General features: G+C 36.2%; 1 protein-coding gene across 2 annotated transcripts in view; it reads left to right on the top strand.

Moving 5' to 3' along the window:
• Window positions 1-19,820, top strand: part of REDIC1 (regulator of DNA class I crossover intermediates 1) — a 74,847-nt gene that overhangs the window by 35,921 nt on the left and 19,106 nt on the right. For both annotated transcript variants that reach the window (XM_074403078.1, XM_074403079.1), the window contains 3 exons: window positions 16,823-17,352; window positions 17,629-17,698; window positions 18,931-18,991. In XM_074403078.1, coding sequence (XP_074259179.1) covers window positions 16,823-17,352; window positions 17,629-17,698; window positions 18,931-18,991 — 661 coding nt within the window. The remainder of the gene's footprint in view (window positions 1-16,822; window positions 17,353-17,628; window positions 17,699-18,930; window positions 18,992-19,820) is intronic.

Consider the following 19,820-nt stretch of genomic DNA (forward strand, 5'->3'; position numbering starts at 1 on the left):
TTTTTTTTTTTTTTTTAATCATGGTGGAATATATTATCCATAAATAAAGATATTTTTACCTCTCTTTTTTTAAGCAATTTTTACTTCTCTTTCTTGCTTACCCTCACTAATTAGAGCCTCCAGCACAACGCTGACTAACAGTGGCAAGATCAGATGTGCTTATTCTGTCTTAGGGAAAAAGCATTCAGTCTTTCACCAGTAGTTATGATGTGGTCTATAGGTATTTCTGTAAGTGTCCTTTATCAGTTTGTGAAAGTTACTGTTTCTAGAGCATTGAGAGTTTTTATCATGAACTTTATCAAGTGCTCCTTCCATGTCTCTTGAAATTATCGTATTGGATTTTTTCCACCTGTTAATATGTAACAATTTATTTTCAGGTGTCTAAGCATCTTGTATTGATAGGATTAAAAACTGCTTGGTGAATACCCTCTCCATTTGTTGTTGGATTTTGTTTGCTAATATTTTATTGGTAGTTGTTGTGTCTATACTTATAAAGAATATTTGTCTGAATTTTTCATTTCTTTGTGATTATCTTGCTTTGGTATCAGGATAATACTGGCCTCATGGAATAAGTTGAAAGTTTTTCCTCCTGTTTTATCTAAGAATTTGTGGGGTGTTGGTATTACTTCTTTTCTAGATATTTCTTTGAATTCACCAGTGAAGCCATCTGCACATGGACTTTTCTTAGTGAGAACACTTAATTACCAGTTTATTTTCTTTACTTGTTATGGTCTGTTAAGATTTTCTAGTTTGTTCTTGAGTCTGTTGTAATTTGTGTTTTTCTAGGAATTTGTCCATTTCATCTAAGTAGCATGTTTTGTTAGCATTAAGTTGTTTATAGTATACCCTTGAAATCCTTTTAGTTTCTGTAAGTTTGGTGGTGATGTCCTTTCTTTAATTCTAGATATGAGTCCTTTCTCTTTTTTTTTATGTTGAGTGTAGTTAAAGATTTTTCAATTTTAGCGGTCTTTTTAAAGAAGTGAGTTTTACTTTAATCAATTTTCTTGATTATTTTTCTGTTTTCCATTTTTTAAGTTCTACACTAATGTTTATAATTTTCCTTTTCTGCTTGCCTTGGATTTAGGTTACCCTTCTTGTTCTGGTTGCTTAAGGTGCTAGCTTAACCTATTCATTTTATATCTTTCTCTCTTAGTACTGCTTATATGTCAACTAATGATTGGTCAGAAGTTGTGTTTAAAAAAGCTAGACCTAATAAGGCTTCCTCTTGTATGCAAGACCTCACATTCAGCCAAGGATGAATATATACCTGAGGCTCTCTTTGGTCTCTCCTGAGTGTACACACAGCCTCATACATGTATGCATCCTCCTAGATTATGACTATTTGTTTTCCGTATCTCTCTATGAAATTTCTTCGTGATTTTTGCTTGCTCTCAAATATTACAGCCTCAGGGAGCTGCAGTGTTGGACTTCCCTGATGGTTTGCCACTGAAAGTATGGTTGTTTTTGATGCCCTTCCATTATGGGGCTCTCTGATCTATAGCACTCATGGATCTCGGGGTGAAGTGACTGTACAGCTCCAGGTTAAAACTCTATGGACACCTCCTATTTCTACTAGGGCTCAGTACTTTTCTTAAAGTACTGCTTCTCAGTTTATTGTGTGCCTTTGGCTACTTCACACATTCTGAAATGGCGGTTTTTGCACATTTTTTCTGGTTCTAACATTGCATTTAGGGGAGAGTCTTTGCCAAATTGCTTACTCTACCATCTCAGGGGGTCCTGCCCCACATCAGTTTTTTTTTTTTCTTCTAATGTTAAACCAACCTTGTATTCCTGGGAAAATGTCACCCATCACAGTATGTTATTCTTGTTAGGTATTCTTGGATTTGATTTGGTAAAATTTTGTTAGGAAATTTTGCATTAGTCTTCATGAGGAATGTTATTTTGCAGGTTTCTTTTCTTATACTATCTTGGTCTGATTTTGATCAGCATAATGCCAGTGTCATAGAATGAGCTGGGATGTATTCCATCCTTTTTAATTTTCTAGAAGAGGTTGTATAGAAAGCATATATGGTCATGTGCTGCATACAATGTTTAGGCCAACAATGAATGGCATATGTGATGGTGGTCCCATAAGTTTCTAATGGAGCTGAAAAATTCCTACCATCTAGTGATATCATAGCTGTTGTAAAGTTGTAGGACAACTTGTTACTCATGTGTTTGTGGTGATGGTGGTATTAGCAAAGCTGCAAGTCATATAAAAATATAGTATATACAAGTATGTATACGACATAATTGATAATTATAATAAATGACTTGTTAATGGTTTATGTATTTATTATGCTAGTCATTGTTATTTTTTTTTATTTTTTTTTTGAGACGGAGTTTTGCTCTTGTTACCCAGGCTGGAGTGCAATGGCGCGATCTTGGCTCACCGCAACCTCTGCCTCCTGGGTTCAGGCAATTCTCCTGCCTCAGCCTCCTGAGTAGCTGGGATTACAGGCATGCGCCACCATGCCCAGCTAATTTTTTATATTTTTAGTAGAGACGGGGTTTCACCATGTTGACCAGGATGGTCTCGATCTCTTGACCTTGTGATCCGCCTGCCTCGGCCTCCCAAAGTGCTGGGATTACGGGCTTGAGCCACTGCACCCGGCTATTCATTGTTATTTTAGAGTGTGCCCCTTCTAGTTACTTAAAAAAAAAAAAAAAAAAAAGTTAATTGTAAAACAGCTTGAGGCAGCTTCTTTAGGAGGTATTCCAGAAGAAGGCATTGTTATCACAGGAAATAACAGTACCCTGCGAATCAGTGCCCCTGAAGACCTTCCAGTGGGACAAGATGGGGAAGTGAAAGACAGTGATATTGATGATCCTACCCTGTGTGGACCCAGGCTAATGTATGTTTAAGTCCTAGTTTTTAACAAAAAAGGTTAAAAGTAAGGAAAAAAATTTTTTTTAATTTAAAAATAGAAAAAAGCTTATGGAGCAAGAAGAAAGAAAAATATTTTAGCACAGCTGTACAACGTGTTTGTTTTAAGCTAAATTTTTACCATAGAGTCAAAAAGTTTAGAAAATTAAAACAAAAAGCTACAGTAAGCTAAGGTTAATTGGCTTTTGAGGAAAAAAATTTTAAAAAATTACTGAAGCATAAGCGTAGAATGTTTATAAAGTCTACAGTAGTATATAGTGATGTCTTAGGCCTTCATATTCACTCACCACTCACTCACTGACTTACCCAAAACAACTTCTATCCTGCAGGCTCCATTCATCGTGTCTTTTGCAGATGTACCTTTTAAAAAAAAATTTTATACTCTATTTTTTTACTATGTTTTCTATATTTAGATACACAAATATAATTGTGTTACACTTGCCTAAGTATTGTGCTGTAGGCAACTGTGCTGTAGGGAATACTGTACAGGTTTCTAGCCTAGGAGCAGAAGTCCATAATATATAACCTAGGTGTGTAGTTGGCGATGACATCTAGGTTTGTGTAAATATACTCTATGATGTTTCCACAATGACATTGCCTAAGGACACATTTTTTAGAATGTATCCTGTTGCAAAGTGATACATGATTGCAATTTCTAACTTAAATCGTAAAATTAATCAGTGAAGCCATGTGAGTACTGGTGTTCTTTTTGTAGGAAGGTTTTTTATTACAGTTTTAAGTTTTTACTAAACACAGGGCTAGTAAATCAGATAATTTGTTCTTGTGTGAGCTTTGGCAGTTGTGTCTTACAAAGAATGTATTGGTTTTGTCTACCTTGTAGAATTTATTGTCATAAGGTTATTCATAACATTCTCATTGTTTGAAATCTTTACCATCTGTAGCACTGTCTTCTTTCTCATTACTGAGATTATTTTTCTCTATTCTCTATTTTCTTCTGACTACTCTGATTACAGCAATATCAATTTTATTTATGTTCTCACAGAATTATCTTTTAGTTTCACGTCTTTTATTTTTCTATTTTTAAAAATTGGATTGAATTCTGCTTTTCCATTATTTCCTTTTGTTTGTTTATTATGCATTTAATTTTATCTAGTTTTTTCAAGTTAAGAGGTGAGGTCATTGGGTTGAAACTATTCTTCTTTTCTAATGTAGGCATAAATTTAGGTTCTTTAACCATAATTTAGAGCTATAAATTCTCTACTAAGTGCTGCTTTTAGTGTATCTTACAAATTTTGAAATTTTATGTTTTTATTTTTATTCAGATCAAAATATGTGTTTGTTTGTTTTTGAGGTGGAGTTTTGCTCTTGTTGCCCAGGCTGGAGTGCAGTGGTGCAGTCTTGGCTCAATGCAACCTCTGTCTGCCGGGTTGAAATGATTCTCCTGCCTCAGCCTCCCAAATCACAGGGAATACAGGTGCCTGCTACCACACCCAGCTAAATTTCATATTTTTTTTTTTTAGGTACAGATGGGGTTTTACCATGTTGGCCAGGATGATCTTGATCTCTTGACCTTGTGATCTGCCTACCTCAGCCTCCCAAAGTGCTGGAATTGCAGGCATGAGCCACTGCATCTGGCCCCAAAATATGTTTTTGTTTGTTTGTTGAGACAGTCTCCCTCTGTTGCCCAGGCTGGAGTGCAGTGGTGTGATCTTGGCTCACTACAACCTCTGCCTCCTGGGTTCAAGTGATTCTCCTGTCTCAGCCTCCCAAGTAGCTGGGATTGCGGGGCCTGCCACCACGCCTGGCTAATTTTTAAAAATATTTTAGTAATGTCAGGGTTTCACCATATTGGCCAGTCCGGTCTTGAACTCCTGACCTCAAGTGATCCACCCACCTCGGCCTCCCAGAGTGCTGGGATTATAGGCATGAGCCATCATGCCCAGCCTAGACCAAAATAAGTTCTAATTTTTCTTTGGATTTCTTTTTCAATCCATGTTATTTAGAAATTTGGTGTTTGGTTCCCAGCAACTAAGACTTTCCCATTATCTTTTTCCTTTGTAGAAAGTGAACATACTTTGTATGATTTGATCATTCCATATTTATTGAGATTGGTATTGTGGCTAAAAATATGGTTTACATTTAATATGACAATGTATATGTTTGAGTTTAAGTCTGTCCTCTTGCTATTTGTATTTTATCTGCCCCTTTGCCTCTTTTTCTACTTTTATTTGATTTAAGTATTTTTTATGACTTCCTTTGGTCTCTTTTTTTGTTTATTAGCTGTAATTCTGTTCTATTATTGATTGCTTTAGACATTATAGAATATATATTAATGTATCACAGATTATCTTCAAATTATAATATCAAGGATAGTATAAGAATCTTACAGTAGTATACTTTTAATTTCTTCTCTCCTTTGGCCTTTATGTTATATTCATGTACTTTATTTATGTGTATGCAGTGTTGTTTTATTTTAAATAAAGCTAAATAAGAAAATGTTTTTCTTATATTTAAGCACAGTTATTATTTTTAGTAGTCTTCATCATTTTGTGTAGATCTAGTTTTCCATCTGGTGTCATTTTCTGTTTGAAAGACTTAATATTTCTTATGTTGTAGATGTGGTGGTTATTATTCTAATATTTATATATTTGCGAATCTTTATTTTGCTCTGTTTTTGAAAGATATCTTTTGACTTGGTGTAGTTTCCAACTAGAAGTTTGCTGTCATTATCCTAATATCTGTATATTTAATATAATTTTTCTCTTAAATCATGATTTTTTTTTACCATTGATTTCTATTCTTTGATTAAGATTTTTCTTTCTATTTCTTGTGTTTGGGTTTTGTTGATCTTCTTGGATTTATGGACTTACTATTTTTATCAAATTTGAAATTTTTTCAGCCATTGTTTCTTCAAATATTTTTTCTGACTCATTTCCCTTTCCTTGGGGACTCAATAAATTAGTCTACTTGAAATCTCAGTTTACTGATGCTCTTTTATTTTTTCCAGTCTTTTTTCTCTCATTGTTTTATTGCTATATCTTCAAAATCCCTAATTGTATCTCCCGTGTTGTCTTATCTACTGTTAATCCTATCCAGTGTAATTTTCATCTCTAGAACTTTGATTGAGCTTTTCTTTTTAATCTTCCATGTATCTATTAAGCATGTTCAGTCTTTCTTCTGTCTTCTTGAATACAGGAAATAGAGTTTTGAACACTGTTTTAATGTCCTTGTCTATGAATTCCATTATTTTTGTCATTTTGTGATCCATTTTTAGTAATTGATTTTGTTTCCTACAAATTTTCTCTTCCTTTTTATCCCTGATAATTTTGTTGGATTCTATAGATTGTGAATTTCTATCTTTATGGTTGTTGGACATTTTTATTTTCCTGCACATCATCCTGTAAATTGTTCAGGTAGTTGGAAACAGTATGATCTTATTGAGGCTTGCTTTTACATTTTGTTAAGCAGGACCAATTAGCCTTCAGTTTGTAGCTAATTTTGCTCCACTGGTGAGGCAATACCCTTCTGAATACTTTCTTGATTTCCCTTGAATTATTAAATTTTCCACTCTGTGGGTGGAAACAAAATTTTCCCAGCCTTAGTGAGCGCCTGTAATTTTTCTATTTTTCTCATCTTGGTTGGTACTTTTCACAGCCTTCAGCAATTACTTAGTATGCATGTGCTGATTAGTATTTAGTTGAACCCTTGAGAAGAACACTCTGTAGATCTCCAGAGCTCTTACTCTTTGAAGCACTCTCTAGCTGGGCTCTGAGTTCTCCTTCCTTGTTCTGTGGCTTGAATGTTCTCCAGACAGTAACCTAGGAACAGTTGTAGAGTTCTCCTCATTTGTTTTCTGTCTCTCAGGGATCATTATCTTGCTTCCCTGGTCTCTTGTGACTGAAAACTGTTGTCTCATATATTTTGTTCTTTTTTTAAAAATTTTTATTGATACATATTTTTGTACGTATTAATAGGGGATATGTGATATGTTGTTACATGCATAGAATGTGTAATGATCAAGTCAGGGTATTTAGGACATCCATCACCATGGACACTGATCATTTTTATGTGTTGAGAACATTTTAAGTCCTCACCTCTAGCTGTTTTGAAATGTGCAATACAATTTTGTTAACTACAGCACCCTACACCACTACCAAACATTATAACTTATTCATTCTATCTAATTATATGTATCCATTAAACCTCCCTTCATACCCCTTTCTTTCCCCCTGCACATATACCTGCATCATTTCCAACCTCTGGTAATTATCATTCTACTCCACCCCCAAGAGATAAACTCTTTTAGCTTTTACATGTGAGTGAGTACATGTGCTATTTGTCTTTCCGTGTCTGGCTTGTTTCACTTAACATAATGACCTCCAGTTCCATCCATGTTGCTGCAAATGATACAATTTCATTCTTTTTCAATGGATGGATAGTATTCTGTTTTGTAAATTTACCATATTTTTATTATCCATTCATCTACTGAAGTATACTCAGGTTGTTTCTGTATCTTCACTATTGTGTATAGTGCTGTAATAAACATGGGGTGCATATATTATTTTGTTAGACTATTTTCCTTTTTTTGGATAGATACCCAGTAGAAGGGTTGCTGGATCATATTGCCATTCTATTTTTAGTTTTGTTTTTTTTTTTGAAAGTCTGCACACTGTTTCCATAATGACAGTACTAATTTACATTCTCACCAGCAATGTATGAGAGTTCTTTTTTCTCCATGTCCTTGCCAACATTTGTCATTTTCTTAAATGATAGCCTTTCTAACTGAAATAAGAGAATACCTTATTGTGATTTTGATTTGAATTTCCCTAATGTTTAGTGATGTTGTTCATTTTTTTAATAGACCTTTTGGTCGTTTGTTTGTCTTCTTTTGAGAAGTGTCTTTATCCTTTGCCCACTTTTTAATGGGATTGTTTGTGTTTTTGCTGTTGAGTCATTTGAGTTTCTTGTATATTCTGGATACTAGTTCTTTGTCAGAATAATAGTTTGCAAATATTTTCTTTCATTCAGCAGGTTGTCTCTTCACTCTGACGATTGTTTCCTTTACTGTGAAGAAGTTTTTATTTAACATAGTTCTACTTATCTATTTTTTTCCTTGTTGTCTCTGCTTTTGAAGTTTTAGTCATAACATCTTTGCCTAGACCAATGTCCTGGAGTGTTTCCTCTGCATTTTCTTCTAATAGTTTTATAATTTCAAGCTACACATTTAAATCTTTAATATTTTGAGTTGATTTTTGCAAATGGTGAGAAGTAGGGGTCTAGTTAAATTCTTCCACATATGGATTTCTAGTTTTCCCAGCACCATTTATTGAAAGTGTTCTTTTCCCAAGATATATATGTGACACTTTTGTCAACAATCAGTTGACTGTAAATATATAAGTTTATTTCTGGTTTCTCATTTTATTCCATTGGGTCATGTGGCTATATTTGTATCAATGTCATGCTGTTTGGTTACTATAGCCTTGTAATATATTTTGAAGTTGGGTAGTGTGATGCCTCCAGCTTTGTTCTTTTTGCTCAGGATTGCATTGGCTATTAGGGCCCTTTATTGGTTCCATACAAATTTAGGATTGTTTTTCTATTTCTGTGAAAATTTCATTGGTATATTGGTAGGGATTACATTGACTCTGTATATTGCTTTGGGTAGTATGGTAATTTTAACAATACTCATTATTCCAATCCAGGGGCAGTGGATTCCATTTGTATCTTCTTCATTTTCTTTTATCAAAGAGTTGTAGTTTCCTTTGTAGAGATCTTTTATTTCTTTAGTTAAATTTATTCCTAGGTATTTTATTTTTATATTTTGTAGCTCTATAATGAGATTGTTTTCTTGATTTGTTTTTCAGATAGTTCATTATTGATGCATACAAATTCTACTGATTTTTGTTTGTTGATGTTTTGTCCTGCGACTTTACTGAATTTATCAAATCTAAGGGTCTTTTTTGGTGGAGTTTTTAGATTTTTCTAAATATAAGATCATGTCATCTGCAAAGCAGAACAATTTCACTTCCCCTTTTCCAGTTTAGATACCTTTTGTTTCTTTCTCTTGCCTCATTGCTCTGGCTAGGACTTCCAGTTCTATGTTGAATAGGAGTAGTGAAAGAGCATCCTTGTCTTGTTCGAGTTCTTGAAGGAAAGGCTTTCAGGTTTTTCCCACTCAGTATGATAGCTGTAGGTTTGTCATAGATGGCCTTTATTATATTCAGATATGTTCCTTCTGTGCCTAGTTTGTTGAATGTTTTTATCATGAATGGGTGTAAAATTTTATCCCATGATTTTTTCTGAATTAATTGGTAGGATAATACAGTTTTTGTCCTTTATTCTGTTAATGTTTTGTATCACATTGATTGATTTGCATATGTTGAACTATCCCTATATCCCTAGGATAAATTCCTGGGATAAATTCCTAGGGATATAGGGATAGTTCAACATATGCAAATCAATTGATTATCATGTATTATCTTTTTAATGTACTTTGGGATTTGGTTTGCTAGTATTTTGTTGAGGATTTTTATGTCTGTTTATCAGGAATTTTGGCCTATAATTTTCTTTTTGTCATTGTGTAATTGTCTGGTTTTGATATCAGAGTAATGCTGGCTTCATACAATGAGTTAGGAAGAGTTTCCTTCTCTTCAATATTTTGTCTAGATCTGTCTAATGCTTAGAGTGTGGTGTAGAAGTCTCCAACTATTATTGTATTGGTGTCTCTATTGAGATCTAATAATATTTGCTTTATGAATCTGGATGCTCTAGTGTTGGCCACATACATATATTTAGAAATGTTATATCCTCCTGCTGAACTGATCCTTTTGTCATTATATAATGACCTTTGTTTCTTTTAACTGTTTTTGACTTAAAGCCTGCTCACTTTTGGTTTCCTTTTGTGCGGAATATCTTTTTCCCTCTCTTTACTTTCAGTCTATATATGTCTTCACAGATGAATTGAGTTTCTTGGGAGTAGCATATAGTTGGATTATGGTTTCTCATTCATTCCGGGAATCTATGTCTTTTAATGGGAAATTTTAATCAGTTTACATTCAAAGTTATTCTTGTTATGTGAGGACTTATTTCTGTCATTTTTGTCAATAGTCTTCCAGTTGTATTGTATTTCTTTTGTTCTCTTATCTCTCTCATTATTTATCTTAATGTTTGATTTTGTGGTGTGGTAACATTTGAGTCCCTTTTCTTCCTAATCTATATATTTGCTCTACCAGTTAGTTTTATATGTTCATGCATTTTCATGATAATCAAGTAGATTATCATCCCTTCATTTTGAGGTATAAGATTCACCAAGCAGTTCTTGTAGGGCAGGTCTAGTGGTAATGAATTGCCTGTTTTTTTGTTTTGTTTTGTTTTGCTTTGCTTTTTACTTGAGAAAGCTTTTATTTCTCTTTTGTTTTTGAGGGATAACTTTGCTGGGTATTTTTGGCTACCATAATATATCATCTCTTTCTCTTCTGGCCTATAAAAATTCACTGTTAGTCTAATAGGGGTTCATTTATATATGATTACTTTTCTCTTGTTTTTAGAATTCGTTGTCTTTGTCTTTTTTTTTTTTCTTTTGAGACAGAGTCTTGCTTGATCACTGCAACCTCTGCCTCCTGGGTTCAAGTGATTCTCGTTCCTCAGCCCCCCGAATAGCTGGGACAACAGGCGCACACCACCATATCCAGCTAATTTTTGTATTTTAATAGAGACAGGGTTTTGCCACGTTGGTCACACTGGCCTTGAACTCCTGACCTCAGGTGATCTGCCCACCTTGCCCTCTCAAAGTGCTGGGATTACAGGCGTGAGCCACTGTGCCCAACCTGTCTTTGACATTTGACAGTTTGACTGTAATGTGCTGGGGGTTAAGACCTTTTTGGGTTGTATGTCTTTTGAGATCTTTTAGCTCTCTGGATCTCTAAATTTCTTGGTATTCTTGGGAAGTTTTCATGTATTATTTTATCAAATAGGTTTTTTTAATGTCATTAAACTTTTCTTCACCTTCTGAGATACTCAAAATTTGAATATTTTGTCACTTTATGGTGTCTCATATGTCAACGTCTTTCTACATTTCTTCTTCTTCCTCTTTCTCTTCCCCCTTTTCTTCTTCTTTCTGCTCCTTCGGCTTCTTTTCTTCTTTTTATTCATCTAACTGGGTTATTTTGAAAGACCTATCTTTAAGTTCTGAAACTCTTCCATTTGATCTAATCTATTGATGATTCTGATTGTATTTTTCATTTCATTCATTGACTTCTTTAGTTCCAGGACTTGTTTTTTGTGATATCTCTCCCTTTGTGAATTTCTCATTTATATTTTCAATTGTTTTTCTGATTTCTTTGTATTTTATCTGTGTTCTTTGTTATCTCACTTAGCTTCTCATATCATGATTTTGAATTTTTTTCAGGTATTTCATAAATTTTTTTTGTTAAAATCTGTTGTTGGAGAATTATTCTGTTCCTTTGAAGGTGCCATATTTCCTTGCTTTTTCATGTTTGTGTTCTTTTATTGATATATTTGCACCAGATGTAATCGTTTCTTTTTGTGATTTTTTTGTATTGACTTTCATAGGGGAAGACATTTTCCTGTAGGTATATTTATAAAGTTGGTGGGGAAGGGCACTTGGATTTTGATTCTGGATACATGCAGTAGTGTAGCCTCTGTATAATTTCTTCAGCTCTACACACTGTCAGTGGTGTCTGATTTCCTCATTGACTTAGGCCACAGAATTATTAGAGGAAGCTGTGATGAGACTTTTCTGGGAATGTGATGCCAAGTGGGCCAGTCGTTGGGCCCCACTTGTGGCGATTGTGTGCTAAGTATGCCTGTTCTTGGGTCTCTAGTTAGCATGTTTAGGCTCTGGTGTTGACAGATCCAGGTCAGCCAATTCTTGGTCCTCCTGGCAACTTGCTCAGGTTCTGGTTGTGTTAGTGGCAGACCAGGTGGGTGGGTAAGTCCTTGGGCTGCTATAAGGTGTATGTGGTGTGCGTGATGATAATCATGGTGGTGGGACAAACCACCCTCAGATTTCCAAGTAGCACTTGGTGATACTAGTGGCTTTGACAGGTTGGGTTGGACAGTCCCTCGGACTCTGGGTGGCATGAGTGAGTGGGTGCTGGTACTGGTGGTAACAGCAAGCTAGGTAAGCCCATCCTCAAGCCGATATCTCTGTATTCCTTCCCAGGGCAATCTGCAGGCCTCTGGATGGTAGATTGGGCACTGGTGGCAGGTTTTCTGGGCCTGTTGTTAGACTCAGGTGGTATGCATACATGCCTGGAGCAAGATGTTCCCCAGACCCTCAGTGGTGTGCTTGGGCACTGGGGGTTAGTGCTAGGTAGGGCAGGTCTCTTCTTAAGTCCGTACAATGGTTTACATTGGCACAGGCTATGGTGGATGGGGCAGGAGAAGCCCCAGGACTCTAGAAGGAATACTAGGGCACTGGTGGTGGCAGGGGGTGTGGGGCTGTTATTAAGCCCCCTGATGGTGTATGAGTGTGCAACTGGGGTGACTGATGGAGTGAGCCAATTCCTGGGGCCTCAAGCATCGTGCTTGGGTTTGGCAGATGCAGGGGTGTGTAGAAGGGATGGTGCCAGACTAGGCGGGCCCATCCTCAAGCCTCCAATGGTTACATGGGTATAGGCTGTAGTGAACAGGGCAGGGTGATCCCCAGGGCTTGAACAGTGTGCCTGGGTGGCAGTGAGAGCAAAGGCAGTGGGGAAAGCCTGTCCTCAGAAGCATGCAAGTGTGAGGTAGCTCAGCTGCTAGGGGGAGGCAGTATCTATCTTTGGTAGATACCTGAGGCAGGCAGATTTCAGGCTCTGGGGAGAGCATGATTTGACCCTTGGCAGTGGCAATTGGTGGGGCAAACCTGTCTTCAGAGCATGCAGAAATGTGTGGCCACCCTGTCACTGGGGAGGAGCTATAAGTGATAGCAGTTCCAGGCTGGCAGTTTTCTGGCTCTTGGGAGCACATGCTTTGGCACCCTTTGTACCAGGGTTAGTCTTCCCAGTGTGCTACACCACCTTTTCCCTAGTGTGCAGGGCACTGTGGGCTAGAGTACTGGGGGCTCTGCTGATCCACAGGGTCTAACTGGTGTCTCATGGTGGACATGGGAAAGTGGTGTCTCATGGTGGACATGGGAAAATGTCAGTGGGTGCTCTGAATGCTTCCGACTTTGGCTACCAGAGTAGGGGGGAAAACACTTGTGTATGCCCTGAAAAATATAAAAGACATAAGTCTTGGGAACTCTATGGTCCCATCTCTCACTTGAGAAACTTGAAATTTTATCCCGGCCAGTGTAGGGCAAGCTTATATACCCCTTCTACTGCCACAGGTTGTGCTGTCTTGAAAGTGCCACCTCTGGGCTGGAGGCCAGCCAACTCAGGCCATTACAACAACTCAGAACAAGCCTGCTCCAAAGGAGGAGAAAACAACAGCTAATTCTACCATTGCAATATCCTGGCTATCCAGAGGTCCTGAGTGACAAATTCCATGTTGACAACTTCACTGTTGCATAAGCAGCATTCAAGAAAACCAGTGCCCTAAACAAAACTACAACCAAGGACTCCCACAGAGTCCATGTCACTCCCCTGCTATCTCCACTGGAACAGGTGCTGTTATCCATGGCTGGGAGACCTGAAAATGTATCACATCATCACATCACATCACAGAACTCTTTGCAGACATCCTCTAGCACCAGCCTGAAGCCTGATGGCCTCACTGGGTGGCCTGACCCAGAAGGACAATAACAATCACTGCAGTCCAGCTCACAGGAAACCCCATCTGTAGGAGGACAGGGAGAGCATCACATCAAGGGGTCACCCAGTGGGACAAAAGAATCTGAGCAGCAGCCCTTGAGTTCCAGATCTTTCCACTGAAACAGTCCACCCAAATGAGAAGGAACCAGAAAAGTAATTCTGGTACTATTATAAAACAGGTTTCTGTCACACCCCCAGAAGACCACAGTAGCTCTCCAGCAATGGATCCAAACCAAGAAGAAATCTCTGAATTGCCAGATAAAGAATTCAGAAGGTTGATTATTGTGCTACTTAAGGAGGTACTGGAGAAAGGAGAACACCATCTTAAGGAAATTTAAAAAAAAGAAACAACAACAACAAAAACCAGAATAGAAAGCTATAGTTACCAAAATAGCATGGTACTGGTATAAAAATAGGTATGTAGACAGAACAGAATAGAGAACCCATAAATAAAGCCAAATACTTAAAGTCAGTTGATCTTCGACAAAGCAAATGAAAACATAAACATAAAGTGGGGAAAGAACACTCTATTCAACAAATGGTGCTGGGATAATTGGCAAGCCACATGTAGAAGATGAAGCTGGATCCTCATCTCTCACCTTAACACAAAAATCAACTCAAGATGGATCAAAGACTTCAAGACCTGAAGCCATAAAAATTCTAGGAGACAACATTGGAAAAACTCTTCTAGACATTGGCTTAGGCAAAGAATTGATGACCAAGAACCAAAAACAAATGCAACAAAACAAAAAATAAACAAATGGGACCTAATTAAACTAAAAATATGCACAGCAAAAGAAATAGACAACCAGAAGGTGGGAGAAAAATCTTCCCACACTATGCATCTGCAAGTACTAATATCCAGAATCTATAAGGAGCTCAAATCAGCCAGAAAAAAAAGTAATTCCATCAAAAAATGGGCTAAGGACATGAATAGACATTTGCAAAACAAGATATACAAATGGCTAACATACATATGAAAAAATGCTCAATCTCACTAAAGATCAGGGAAATGCAAATAAAAACCACAAAGCAATCACCACCTTACTCCTACAAGAATGGCCATAATTAAAAAGTGATAGAATAATAGATGTTGGCATGGATGTCATGAAAAAGGGATACTTTTACACTGCTGGTGGGTTTGTAAACTAGTACAACCACTATGGAAAACAGCATGGAGACTCCTTAAAGAACTGAAAGTGGAACTACCATTTGGTCCAGCAATTCCACTACTAGGTATCTACCCAGAGATAAATAAGATATTATATGAAAAAGACACTTGCATGTGCATGTTTATAGCAGCACAATTCACAACTGCAAAAATAAGGAACCAGCCTAAATGCCCATCAGCCAACAAGTGGATTAAGAAAATATGTACACACACACACACACACACACACACACACGCACACACACACCATGGAATACTACTCAGCCATAAAAAGGAATGAAATTATGGCATTCACAGCAACATGGATAGAATTGGAGACCATTATTCTAAGTGAAGTAACTTAGGAATGGAAAACTAAACACTGTATGTTCTCACTTATAAGTGGGAGCTAAGCTATGAGGACACAAAGGCATACGATTGATATAATGGACTGGGCAGTGGCTCACACCTATAATTCCAGCATTTTGAAAGGCTGAGGTGGGGGCATCACCTGAGGTTAGGGGTGAGTAGTTCGAGACCAGCTTGGCCAATGTGGTGAAACCCTGTCTGTACTAAAAATGCAAAAATGAACTGGATATGGTGACACACACCTATAATCCCAGCTACTCAGGAGGCTGAGGCAGGAAAATTGCTTGAACCCAGTAGGTGGAGGTTGCAGTGGGCCAAAATCGTGCTACTGTACTCCAGCCTGGGATGAAAAGAGCAAAACTCTATCTAAAAAAAAAAGATTGAGATAATGGATTCTGGGGACTCCCTGGAAGGGGTGGGGGATGGGAGGAGGGAAAAAAGACTACACATTGGGTACAGTGTACACTGCTCAGTGTTGGGTGCACCAAAATCTCAGAAATCGCCACTGAATAAATTATTCATGTAACCAAACACCACCTGTTCTCCAAAAACTATTGAAAGAATAATATATAAAATAATGATTTACATTTATAATATGCTTAATATCTTATAAAGTGCATTTACCTCTTTTTTATGTAGAGTAATATTTTTCTCATGTTAATAGTGTATATTAGTGCATACTATAGATTATGCCTTTTGGTATAGCAAAATAGCATCATTCTCTCTAAAACACTAATAAGGCCCTCATTCAGAAACAACATAGGATCATTAGCTGTGAACATTCATGGGTAAAACATTAATCTCTTTAACAACAAGCTGAGTTCTTTTATCTCTATCACCAATACATGGCCTAGTACCTGGAACAGAGTAGGCCATCATCAAATATTTGCTAAATAACTTAAAAATAAGACTGGAAATCAGGATTTTAGCAATCTGTGTTTATTTATTTATTTATTTTTCTGTTTTTTTTTGATATCTCCAACTTCTGGAACAACCCACTTCCAAATAAATTTGTATATAGTCACCAACAATAAAATAGGAAACATCTTGATTTATAATTATTTTCCATTATAGCTTTGATTCTTGTACGCAAATTGTACTTAGAATTATTATTTTTGCATTAGAATAGAACTTACAAGCTACCTAATTCATCAAATTGGTTTTTATATAATTCACCTTAGCTCTTGGTTTTATTACTTATATACACATTTGTGTTTACATTGCTCTTCCTTGGAAACTTTATAATTGTTTTATATCCACATTAGATTGAAAAATAGGTTATAGTGGTCTCATAACTATTTGATTTTATGTGTTAACACTGGGGATAAGTTTTCTCTACACAGTCTTCAAAATATCTTTCTCTGGTTAAATGGAACAGCAGCGACATACAGTGGTTGTCTAGTTTAGATTTTATTACAGAAGATATACTGTAGGTTGGTCATGTTTTAATTAAACCACACGCTAACATTTTATGTTGTAATAAACTGACCATAGATTATTTTTATACCCAATAAGTCATTAGAAGAGCACATTAGACAAATTTTCACCCAAAGCAATATTATTTATTTAAAAATAAAAATAGAATCTAGGTAAATGTTAGTAGCAACTAAATGTGTCCTCTAAGAATTTAAAGGAAGTGTTTCTAAATGCAAATTATTCATGCTTTTTTTGATAAATATGTTTTTGTTTGTCCCAAAGTCCAGGAAATAGGAATTTACTTACTAAACGACCTGCTATAATTATGGATGAAGATTGTAGAAGCATGGATGAAAGAAGACAGTCAGACTACATTACTGAAAAACACCCAATACAGCATATTTGGGGGGAAAAGGGAAAAGAAGTTTCACATTTTATTGAAGATGTGAACCAGTCTACTCCTAACCTTCTATCAGAGAATTGTGACTCTTCTGTTAGTCAAAATATGATCAACTTATTTAACACAGATCAGCAAAGGATAAAAAAAACATTTAACAAATGTGATTATGTTAGTATGGGAGATATTTGTGTAGTCACTAGTTCTGATAAAAAACATTTCAGTGACAGATACATTAGAAACATTTTTACAGTTCCAGAGTTGACTTTTAGTAATTCAACTCTGAATAAAACAAGTTATCCAGAAAAATATCAGCCAAACAAGAAGTATCAGAAAGAGTACAACAATAATGAAAGAAATGATCTTAGTACATCTATTGAGAAAGATTACTACCCAACCAGCTCTGAAAGAAAAGGTTGGTATTGTACATGGAAAATCCAATAACGTACTCTTTTTTTTCTTTCAGCTTTACTATATATATTTGTACATTTATACATACACACATCTCATATTTGTATGTGTGTTTATGTGTTTGGAGGAAAATGAAACCAAAAATAGAATGGCTTTCTATTCTATAACATTGTGGACCAGTGGTTTTCCTCTGTATGTGTCATGGTAATATGCTTCAAATTAAAAAATGAAAATAGATTAGGCTAAGTTTTTAACTTAGTGCATACTTTTATTTTTTAAGGAAAACTTGAAAATGATTACAAAGAGAAGACATCACAGAAAAGCATTCAGAAATATCAAGTGAACTCTATGTAAGTTTTTAGGTAAATCTGGAGAATACAAATCAGGATCTAGTATGATGCATGATGAAGGTTGAATTGATGTGAGGTAGGCATATTGCCATCTGAGGGTGGGCAGGCAACCTGTTCTCTAAGGAGCCGTACCAGAAGTCACAATCTTGATAATATCACCCCAGTTGAGAGTGTGGTGCTCATATTTGCCAGCTCCCAAATACCTTCTTATCTAATAGTGTTGATTAGATTTGAGGAAATTGACTCAATGTGTCCAAGAAACTCATATCCACCCGAATGTCAATTGATTAAAGTAAGAAATAGAAAGGTAACATGCATAGGAAGCCTTATTGACATGAAAAAGCATGTTTTCTTACTTTCATACAGCTCTCAATGGGAAGGTTGCTTGCTTCCTTGGTATAGAAGTGCTACAGGGAGTGATAGAATTCAGATGTTAGTGGCATAAGCAAGCATATCAGCAAATTATAGGACAGTGTACATTCTAGGAATAGAGCACTCTCCTCATTGCCAACATTGAGCTCTCAGAGACTCCATGTTTTCTCTCTGTTCAAGATTACAATCTCGCCTACCCTTACGTTGAAAACGATTATGTTCCACCAGATTTTTCTTTCTCCTCTTGCAGCTGGTATACAAAGTGTTCTGAATTTAAGGTGATTTTTACACTCATCCATTATGTGTTGATATTAAATTTATTCCTTAGAGTTTGAGAACTGCCTTCCAGGCTTTTCTGAATAATGGCCTGCCATTATAAGTAACTAAAACAAAGTTTATTTTAGCTAGTAGTTTCTGAATAGTCCTAACTTTCTTGGTAATAATTGCAGTTTAGCCAAATCTTTCTGATTGGAAATCATGAACTAGAGTAAATTTATATTCTGGAAGTGATTTCTTGTGAAATTATTAAAAATATTGATTGATTTAAAATATGCAGTTTTAACAGAATTGGCACATAAAATTAAAACACAGACTTATGAAACATTAAAGCAATTTAGAACATGGTTCTCAATCCTGATTGAAGGTCAAGATTACTTCAGGGAGTGATTTTAAACTATAGAATACAAGATTGACCTCTACATAATAAGTGGGCTCCTTGACATGGAGCTTATGAATCTTTACTTTTAAAAAAGCTTACCATATAATTCTGATCTGAAGCCAAGTTTGGGAACTATAATTTAGAACAGTAGTTCCCAGAGGGAATACAACAAACTTTAATACTGTGTATTTATAATCTTTAGGGGAAATATACCTTCGGAAGAAATGCACTCTAAGCAGTCATGGGACTTTGGACTTGATGAGGTAAAGCACAGTTCTCACATTATCTTCTCAATTAAGTCAGTTTATGTTACCACGTCATATTTCTGTATTTACAAGTTCACTTTGATTTAAGGTTAACATTTATTCATACATTTTTTAGATGGACTATTTTTCTTATACTTTTTTATTCTGAGGGAATTATAACTTAGACCTAGAAACAAAAACACATATTCAGAGACTGTTACATGCTTTAATTGATACAACCAATCTTGAGGACATTTTAAATACTTTTTTTTTTAAGTATTACAAAACTTCTTCTGTATTACTTCATTCTTGCATTACTATAAAGAAATACCTGAGACTAGGTAATTTATAAAGAAAAGAGATTTAGTTGGCTCATGGTTCTGCAGGTTGTACAGGAAGCATGATACTGACATCTGATTGGTTTCTGAGAGGGCTCAGGGAACTTGTAATTATAGCAGAAGGCAAAGGGGGAACAAAGTGTCTCACATGGCAGGAGCAGGAGCAAGAAAGAGTGAGTAGGGAGATGCCACAGACTTCTAAATGACCAAATTATGGGAGAATGAACTCACTATTGTGAGGACAGCACCAAGTACAATGATGCTAAACGATTCAGGAGAAATCACTGCCTCGCCATGATCCAATCATCCCCCACCAAGCCCCACCTCCAACACTCAGGATTACAATTGATATGAGATTTGGCAGGGACATAGATCCAAACTATATCATTCCACCCCAGCCCTTCAAATATCATGTTCTTCTCACATTGCAAAATACAATCATGCATTTCCAACAGTCCTTCCAAGTCCTAACTCATTCCAGCATTAACTCAGAAGTTCAAAGTCTCCTC

This window comes from Saimiri boliviensis, chromosome 7 (genome assembly GCF_048565385.1).
Source record: "Saimiri boliviensis isolate mSaiBol1 chromosome 7, mSaiBol1.pri, whole genome shotgun sequence".
NCBI lineage: Eukaryota > Metazoa > Chordata > Mammalia > Primates > Cebidae > Saimiri > Saimiri boliviensis.